Genomic DNA, 9,191 nt, shown 5'->3' on the forward strand with positions numbered 1-9,191 from the left:
AAAGTTGGAGTAGTGGCGCTGAAGACCGCTAAATTTTTTCAGGGGCACACAGAGGATTACGATCTTTTATAATGGCACACAGGAAAAAGTCTCAAGATAATGCGGCTGCGGAGGGGGTGGCTGCCACAGCCCACAGGGCACGGCTGGGGTCCTGGGGCCTGGGGAGGCGCAGAAGTAGGCCCTGTTTCATTGATGCAGTGTCTACCTGTAGAAATACTCTATTTTATTTCAGAAATTATATTATACTGTATATATATACACTCTATTACAGGAGAAGGAAGGACCAGCCGAGCACGACTGCAGGACATCGGGCCTGGTCTGGCCGGTACATGCAATTGGATTTGTTCTTATTTAAGGCCTCTCTTTTTTTTCAAAGATTATGAGGTTGTTTAGTTCTGTTTCTAGTCTGGATAGTTTTTTTAAGACAAATTGTAGTTAAAATCTTGCTAGTGCTATGCAAGATGCATTTATTTGGTTGCAGGGGCGGAAAGAGAAAGTTGATTTTTTTTAAATGTTAAGGGGACCAACTATATTAAAATTTTAAAATTGATTCGAATTTAAAAAATCAATGGAATTTTTACATTCATATGCCCCCCCCCCCCCCCCCCCTGTCTCCACCCCTCCATGGACCGTCTAAGGCTATATTAAAAAAAATAGTACGTTTGGTGCATGGCTTGACTTACATAGAATCACCGTACAGGGGGCAACAGATCCCGCACGGTGCCCAGCCGAGCTCGTGTGATGGCTGGCGGCGCGCAGGGAGGGGCGGCGGTGGAGCTCGCGTGGAGGAAGGTGGTTGGCAATGCTCGCGCAAGGGCGGAGGAGCTCGCTAACAAGGGCTCGACGACAGTCGTGGTGAGTCCGTGAGTGGACGAGCGCGCGAGGAATGCCCTGCCGCTGTGTTCCCAGAAAGCCAGACGCGGTCGGTGGCTCGGTGCTCTAGCCGAGCCAAGAGCCTAAATAGCCCACCATACATCCCCAAAATGGCTTCCTCAAGTCTGGATAAAAGTTAGCCGCCAACCAACAAATCCTGTATTTGTTTCGTGATAAGTTATGATAGCAACTGCTGAGGTCTCTTACTATGATTAGTGGTTGTTTCGTGGTAACACTTTTCGCACGACGATTGTTCAATTTATTCCAATTTATTCGTCATTTGTCATATAAGTATAGTTGTACACTCGTGTAGGATACGTCTCAAACCAATCGTCATTTTTTATTAAAAAAAAAATCGGTCCATCATCGAATACAGATACATATTTTAGGTGGAAGGTGCCTGTTTTTAGATAGTCCTATTGTCTATTCCAAACGTAGCATACCCGGTTTAACTCATACAGGTTTTCTAGCACCCGCAAACTAAACTATCCCATATGAATGGGATAATCTGCTCTAAACTCGTAATGATTTGACTTGGGAAATTATAAATCTCTTATATTGCAGAGAAATAGGTCACATGAAACTGAAAGCCAGCCAGCAACAACATTGAATGGAACAAGAATGCAACACTTGATAGATATCAGAATATAACACTATCTCAGATTTGGAATAGCATTTTAGACAAAATATCTAAACAAGGCAGTTTAAGATTGACATCTTGACAAGCTAACTGGAAGTAATTCGCGCATTACATTTTCAAGACATCGAAGCATAAAGGATCAAAATCAAAACCACAACGCAATCTAAGCAGCAGCAGACACCTTTTTAAGCTTAGCAAGCTCTTGCCTGATGGCACCACCCCTCTGTTCAAATGACAACCATAACATATTAGGGCATAAGCAGAATAGATACACTAAAACTACTCAGGGAATGTGTCAAACCTTGATCTTCGCCAACATGACCTTGAACCTGTCAAAGTCATTGAGAGATGCTCTCCTCTTCTGGACAATCAGCTTTTTGCCCCATGAGCTATTCTCCCACTTACTTTTCACATCTGCAATTAGGACATGATCAGTGGTCTATAGACATCAGGTAGATATCAAAGAATAACTCCAGGGACAGTTAATCACCAGCTTCCTCCATTGCCTTAATCAATGTAGTCTTCTTTGGGACACGTTTAATGTCAATCTTGATATCAGTCAGGGAAAGCCGCTTGAAGTTCATTTGGCAACGGACCATGTCGGGGGCATCCACAAGGGCCTAATACCAGACAGAAAAGACACTTAAAACTTCAACCAGAAAGCAAGTCAATGATGATTATCATCGGTCAAATAGCTATTAGTAAGCAATTTCAGTTTAGTACATAGTGGGCTGGCCAAGCAGAACCCATTGACATAATTATCAAGAAATAATAAACAATTGTCATTTTTTATCCACAACAGCAAAGCCAAAATTCATTACCAAGAAGCAATGAAATTACAAGCGCTTTGTTCAATCACACAGCAATGCATAGAAACGATATTAAGTGCCTGCGCCTCTGATCACAAAGGGTTCGGCCAGCTAGGCAAACTTTCCCAAATGACCTACCTAAAGATTATCAGGAAACTAATAAAGAAGCCATAGCAGACAAAATATAAACTTTAAACTAGTAGAAAGTGTTTTAATACTGAAGGTACACATCAACTTCACATGATGATTTAATGAATGGATCATTGTAATCACAGAAAATCAATAGACTTGAAGAGACAAGAGTTGATTTCGTTTACAAGGAAATGACTAATCCATATTTGTCGATCAAAATTCAATAATGCCATATATTGAGATCATCAGATCAATACAGTATATTGCTTAATGCAAGCATGTCGGTATGTCATTTCTAAAAGGGCAAAAAAAACAAGGCAGATCACATTGCTATCAACAAATTCGAAAACCACTAACTGCATTGCTGCATCATATATAGAACATGAAAATGCCACATAAAACTAAGTGAACCAACATTGCAGACAAATTTCTGTAGGTGAGCTCACAAAAAACTCAGAGCAGATATATACAGTGGTATATGCTTTGTCTGGTAAAAAAAATACCAGACACGTGGCTTTAGAAGGTCTTCAATGTGTCTTCAAATTTAAGAGATTTTGCAAAGATTTTAAATACAAAACTACACATATAATTTACATGTTTTCAAACTAAATAATGTAATAGTTTTTTATGTTTCTCATTCTTATTAAAGTTTGACCAAATAGTGTCCTAACCCCTAAACATGTTTTTGTAACCAGAGAAGTACTTCGCTTGCCAACTTAACTACAAATGGCATATGTACATAATTAGACAGAACATTTCAATTAATTTCAGTAAAATGATTGCAACGAGCTAAGGTGTTCCATATGTGAAAGGGCATTTCGCAAGAAATTCGCTGCCTAAACATTCAGAATTAACTGGTAAAAGGTGGATCAACCATTCTCATAAGAGAATATTATTAGTATCAACTAGTGACCAGAGTTTACTGTACCAGCTGTGATATAAGTGATGTAGCTAACTTGTACTACACAGATCAAAGCATAACAGTCCACAGAACATCAAAATGGTCAAATTCAACTGTGCAAGCTACTTCTCTAATGCAGAGACGCACGACCACAGGAACAGTAATGATCAACGACCTAACGCGCGCAACAGAACAAAAAAAGTTCATAAAACCACAGTACCATCGAACACCTGGCCAAATCCACACATCAGCCCAAGCACGAGAGAGAAGTGATCCAACTCACCCTGTTCTGGTCGACGACGTCGACGATAACGACGAGGCGGCCATACTCCTTGCCGTAGTTCACAAGGGCCACTCGCCCGATCTCCACGAACCTCTTGAACGGCTGCAGAACCACGACATCAACAAGGTGCGCATAAATTAGCCAACAACACCAACGAAAAAAGCAGCAAAACTCCTCGATGGGGGAAGATATCGCGAGGACATCTTACCATTGTGGCTGCGGGCGGAGACGGCGGCGGCGGGGGGCGGCGAAGCGGGGTGGGCGGCTGGGGAAGAGGGGTTTTGTTGATGCCGCAGACGTATATAGGGAGGAATGGATGCGGGTGAGCCGATGGATCTTGGGAAGACGGATTTTAGCCGTCCGATCTAGGTTAGATGAGTTAGAGGCTTTTGAGGCTGATGATTTTGGGCTGGCTTTGGATAGTACTTGTAAAAATTCTTGGGCTTCATTGTGTGGGCCGGGCTGGCATTTGATTGAACTTTATCTCCCATTTTCGGCTGAGTCAGTATTTTCCGCTCATACGCATGTATTCATCTCAATCCATATTTATTGAAGTGTATTGTAGTGGAATTAAACTAATTTCTATTCTATTCCACCTCAACACATGTGGATTGAAGGTGGATACACATGTATCTAAACAATGCCTTAATTCAGTTGAGACTTCAAATGGCATGTTTGGTTTGCTCATAAATATGTATCGAGTTAATCTTTGGCATATCTCGAAATATGAATAAGTGGAACGTGCCTTATCGCAATTTTAACACCAAATGCAAAATAGTCAGTTTGGCATGGTGTTATCTTTCTCAGGAGCTGTTTTACTTGGTCAAGGGTCTATGTTGTTTTTGAGGTTGTGTGGAGACTGTGGTGCTAAACTGGTTCGAATGGTATGCCATTTGTGAAGTTAAAAGACCAGAGCTTGGCTCTAAAACTCAAAAAAAAAATGTACGCAGGCAGCATAAACTTTTTGAGCATAGCAAGTTCGTATTGAAAATTGGGACCCGGATCTGGAGACGAGGAGAAGAGAGGAAGATTCAGATCACGCCGGTGGTTTGCTTGAGAGAGAAGAACACGCTCCTGCTCCCTGTCCTTTTACATACAACTCCAACGAGCATGGAGAACGAGCGCGTAGCTCGGTGGCCAGCTTCTCCGGTGTGAGAGCTGCCCGCCCGAGTTCAATGGACCGTGATTTCGATGATCTCAAAAATGACATAGTTTTCAAATCTGAGTGTAGTTGTAGATTTATTTATATATGGATGATGTGTAATGTGTGTTGAGTGGACGTGCGTGTGTACAAACAAATGCTACAATTATATCCAGATAAGAGACACACAAAAAAAAAACTCCAACGAGTATGGGCTATCCTAGCATGTCTAGGACTGCTCCATAAAGATCATGTTTGGTTTCTATAGGTGTTCCTAAAATTCCTGTCACATCGAATATTTAGACACATGCATGAAGTATTAAATATAGACTAATTACGAAACTAATTACACAACTTACGACTAATTTGCGAGACTAAACTTTTAAACCTAATTAGTCTATGTTTTGACAACATGATGCTACAGTACATATGCTAATGATAGATTAATTAGGTTTAAAAAATCGTCTCGTAAATTAATCTCCATCTATATAATTTGTTTTATAATTAATCTATATTTAATACTCTTTATTAATATCTAAACATTTAATGTGACATGAATTTTAGGAGTGAACTAAACAACCCCAAATTCTGCTACCCCGTGCACTCCTCCTGGGCTTCGGATTGTCTTCAGCGTGGGCCGTAGAGTGTGCAGTGGTAACACTCTCAGAAGAGAGAGGCCGGACGCTTTCGCCAAGCCTTGTTCGTGTTGCCGGCCGCCGCCAAAGCCGGAAAAGGCTCGCGTTTGATGCCTCCGTCATTTGCGCGTGTGGTGTTTATTATTTGGTACCTCCGGCCAGGTGCTGCCGCGCTGACTGCCTTTATGCCAGGCTTGCGGCTTGCCAGCCGCCTCCTCACCCACGGACACTCCACGACAGCGGCACCGGCAGCTCTGCCAGGCCCGTGGCCAAACCGCTCCTTCCGGCTGCCTGCCACTGCTAGAACAACAAGAGAAAGAACAATCAAGTCTTGGAAGTTTCGCTCTAAACCATTCTGAACCCTTGCATCGGAATTCTGCGCTCGAGATTAAGGGAAACTCCTGCCGTGACTTAAAAAGGAGGAAAGTAACTCAATCTGAGACGCGATCGATGGCAGCTCATATCCAAAAGATCCTACGAGATCACAGTGCCTCTTCCCACCTTTTTTTCCCCACCCTTTTACCTGGCCACACCTTTCTTAACGCAACTTACTGTCCATGTGTCTGTAAAAACTGCCAGAACGAAGATCGTACAAGTAATCTGAATCTTTGGGCCGGTTATGGCAATCGATCAAGTGCCTAGTGTATGCCAGGCGAGAAGTAACTGCACCGCTCTGTGATTTCTCAGCAAACAAGCTGTCAATCCGGATTATGCCCACTGATAAAGGCAGTAATTAACATCGCTCTCGCTGGCCCACTGTTGTGATTAAACTAAACCAAAAAAAAAAGGTTACCACTGCACATCTCAAGACGAGAGGGAAACAGTACCCATCCATCGTCTGAGCAGGAAGCATCTCTAGAAGACGAATATCATGTGCACATAGACAATGTCTCCGTCTCTTAAAGGAAGAGAACAACGAGGGCTCCCTGCCAAAGGCTATGATAAAAAAAAAAAACTTCATTCCATGGCCACCATAGGCTTCTTTTGACCAACTGTTCATTAAGATTCTCCTTTTTTTTTGGTTGTTGTTCCAAGTAGTGCGACTAGCTAGATTCTTGAGATCTATCTGATTTATTCGTTTCACTTAACTAACTGCATGTGGACAGCGGACTTTGTACCTGAGAATTGATCATCATGCACGCATTTATACCTACTATAGGTTCCCAGATGTATACTTACATGTGTATCACAGGGTTGTGGAGCCGCAATGCATCTAGCTAGAATTTTTCTTCAGAATTTTGGTTTCGAAAGAAGAAACTTCTTGTAACCACATTGACGGGGACAGGACCTAGAGTCGATCCCAAAATACAATCATTCTGCATTATTCCCTCTCTCAACACCCCCCCCCCCCCCCCCCCCCTGATATTTTCGGAGACTTTTAGCGTCCTGCTCCTGAAAGATCATGCCGTCCAGATCCAGCCATCCATGTGTGGGTTGGTTCATGGGAGCAAAATGGGACAAGTAACTAATCTCCGCACTGCCCATGGCCTGAGCGGCCGGCTGAACTGGAATGCATCTTTCAGGTGTCACATCTCGGATAGTCGGATGCCACGTGGCCCTGGCCCCAGTCGAAGCAAATTTCCCGCGTCACCTTTGGAGACTCGGTTGGGTCTTATACTACGCAGATTGCTGTTGTCACCTCTGACGTGGTTATTTATGCTGGTTCAGACATCAGGGTCACTGCTGATTTGCTGAATGATGATCACTGTCAGCTTGTGACTGAATTTTCTGAACCTGAACTGCAAGGAATTCGATTCGCTCCTCGTCATTCCGATTCTTTTTTTTATATATATGTAAAAAAAGCATCGACCGCACATTCTCGCTTGCAAAAGAAAGGACTTTTTATTTGTTCCTTTTGTTAAGGAAGGCGAGAGCTTAATGATTTGATTTGTTTTGTGCCTGACAGATTGCTGAAGTCGGGGAGCTGTCAGAGCTGTTCATGTGGAAAGGGGAGGTGCGGAAGGGCCTCGCGGACTGGGACGAGGCCGAGAAGGAGCACCTCGGCGAGGAGCTCTCCGACGTGCTGCTCTACCTGATCCGCCTCTCCGACATGTGCGGCGTCGACCTCGGCGACGCTGCCACCAGGAAGATCGTCAAGAACGCCGTCAAGTACCCGGCGCCATCCAAGGAAGGCGCCTGATGAGGAACGATACCGCCGCCTCTGCTTCTTTGACGCTTTGCGATGCAGCTGGAACCAGCGAGTGACATGAACTGATGCTTGGTGCTTTTCTTTTGTAGTGCCTTCTCATTCAAAGGTTAATGCAAATATTGCTCGTCTGATAGCTTCTCTCTTTTCAACTGGAGTCGGGTAGCTTTTATGTCGACTTTGTTATGTCCAAAACTGTGTGAATCTATAAATGAGCAGAGCAAAACAACTAAACAAGTACTATGAGCAGTTTAAACTGTGCTACACAGAAGATTGCCACAGAACCACTGCCACTGGCTGATGGTGATCGGTGTGCCGGAATGGGAACTGTAGCTCTAGCGGCAACTCCCAGCAATTTTGTGGAGGACATGTTCTTATTAAGAACAGTGGAGAGGAGCAGGTGCAGGTCAGCCTGCAAAGCTCATTTCCTTAGCGCGCTTTAATTTCTCCTCTTTTCGACAGCCCAACTCAGCTAGCCCATGCAGCCCATTCCCTTGCCTAGCCCAAAAGAAAAGCTCAACAGTGGGCGCACCCAGTTTTTTTTTGTCATCTTCTCCGGCACCAGTAACAAAATAACAATTCGACTTTGCTAAAAAGAAAAAACTAATAATTCGACCAACCTGACAAAATTGGCCATTCATAAGAAAAAGTGTCAATAGACGTATACCAAAAACTAAAATGACCTATAATTTAAAACGAACGGAATAGTTTTTCTCCCCAAATTATAAAACCAGACATTAACCCTCCTTCAAGTAGTAAAACTGGTTGTTTTTATGCCTGATGACTGGCAATTTTAAAACTAATTGTTGACTATGAATTCCGCATGTCTGTCCTTAACTTCTTCTTTCCTCTCTTTCACTTATGCCTTTGTACGAACACATTAGCGATGTCGTTGCCATTTGCCCCAATACTAGCACTAGTGTCGGTCCATACCATGCCACTACCAAACAACCTCCTCAACAATAGCACCTGTGACAAGCAACATAACAATCAAAACCAATCTTGGCCATGTCGCTCTAGCAACTGCCACCATAACAATAGCTTAACGAAACATCACACTCGGACACTAGGATAGTGTCTCGGATGACATCTCTCACTTGGATCGGTTAAGGATTGTTGCATTTGTCGTAGCGAGTCTTGAGCACTCTCCCATACAAACCATTTGCCATATATAGGATTAATAAGTCTAGTATTATGCTTGACAATATATAGGATTAATAAGTCTAGTATTATGCTTGACCATGTAACCTTGTGGATTCAGTGCAATTTGGTGCTCGGAGTAGCTAGAAAGCTAGTACCCCGACACATTTTGGCCGTTTATTGGTCAACTTGGCCCCGCAAGAGAAAGGTTGAGGTGATGAGTTACCCATTATGGACCATCGGGTCGTGCGGACGACGACCTTCGTTCTCTTATGGGTAAAACTTCTACCCTCTACAGAGTTTTGAATGGACTTAACCATTCCGCAGTGCCACACTCCCCATTATAAGTACATTCATGATTTCTAGTTCCAAAGTAATTATTGCGATGAAATGACTCATGTAAGATCGAGCCCTACCCTATGCTAATGTTCACTCTTCTTATTATACCACTTGCTATGCCTGGATTTAGTTGTTAGATAACATTTACTTTA

General features: G+C 43.1%; 2 protein-coding genes across 2 annotated transcripts; one reads left to right on the forward strand and one right to left on the reverse strand.

The window, feature by feature from the left end:
- Positions 1-1,484: 1,484 nt before the first annotated feature.
- LOC136497379 (large ribosomal subunit protein eL14z-like) lies at positions 1,485-3,903 on the reverse strand. The gene is made up of 5 exons (XM_066493170.1): positions 3,847-3,903; positions 3,639-3,740; positions 2,004-2,133; positions 1,815-1,927; positions 1,485-1,736 (listed from the first exon to the last, which is right to left on the reverse strand). Exons 1-5 carry the CDS (start codon positions 3,847-3,849, stop codon positions 1,677-1,679), a joined length of 408 nt encoding a protein of 135 aa, XP_066349267.1. The 5' UTR covers positions 3,850-3,903; the 3' UTR covers positions 1,485-1,676.
- A 2,963-nt stretch (positions 3,904-6,866) lies between these two features.
- On the forward strand, positions 6,867-7,680 carry LOC136495950 (uncharacterized). The gene is made up of 3 exons (XM_066491719.1): positions 6,867-6,875; positions 7,040-7,129; positions 7,321-7,680. The coding sequence occupies exons 1-3, from the start codon at positions 6,867-6,869 to the stop codon at positions 7,552-7,554; spliced, it is 333 nt and encodes a 110-aa protein (XP_066347816.1). The 3' UTR covers positions 7,555-7,680.
- The last annotated feature ends 1,511 nt before the right edge of the window (positions 7,681-9,191 follow it).

The sequence above is a fragment of the Miscanthus floridulus genome, chromosome 12 (genome assembly GCF_019320115.1).
Source record: "Miscanthus floridulus cultivar M001 chromosome 12, ASM1932011v1, whole genome shotgun sequence".
In the NCBI taxonomy this organism is placed as follows: Eukaryota; Viridiplantae; Streptophyta; class Magnoliopsida; order Poales; family Poaceae; genus Miscanthus; species Miscanthus floridulus.

Excerpts from the sequence above, each read along its gene's own strand:
- LOC136495950 (XM_066491719.1), top strand. Across the intron at positions 7,130-7,320 it reads ATGATGATCACTGTCAGCTT|ATTGCTGAAGTCGGGGAGCT; the intron begins GTGACTGAATTT and ends TGTGCCTGACAG.
- LOC136497379 (XM_066493170.1), bottom strand. Across the intron at positions 2,134-3,638 it reads ACGTCGTCGACCAGAACAGG|GCCCTTGTGGATGCCCCCGA; the intron begins GTGAGTTGGATC and ends GTCTGGTATTAG. Across the intron at positions 1,737-1,814 it reads TCATGTTGGCGAAGATCAAG|AGGGGTGGTGCCATCAGGCA; the intron begins GTTTGACACATT and ends TCATTTGAACAG.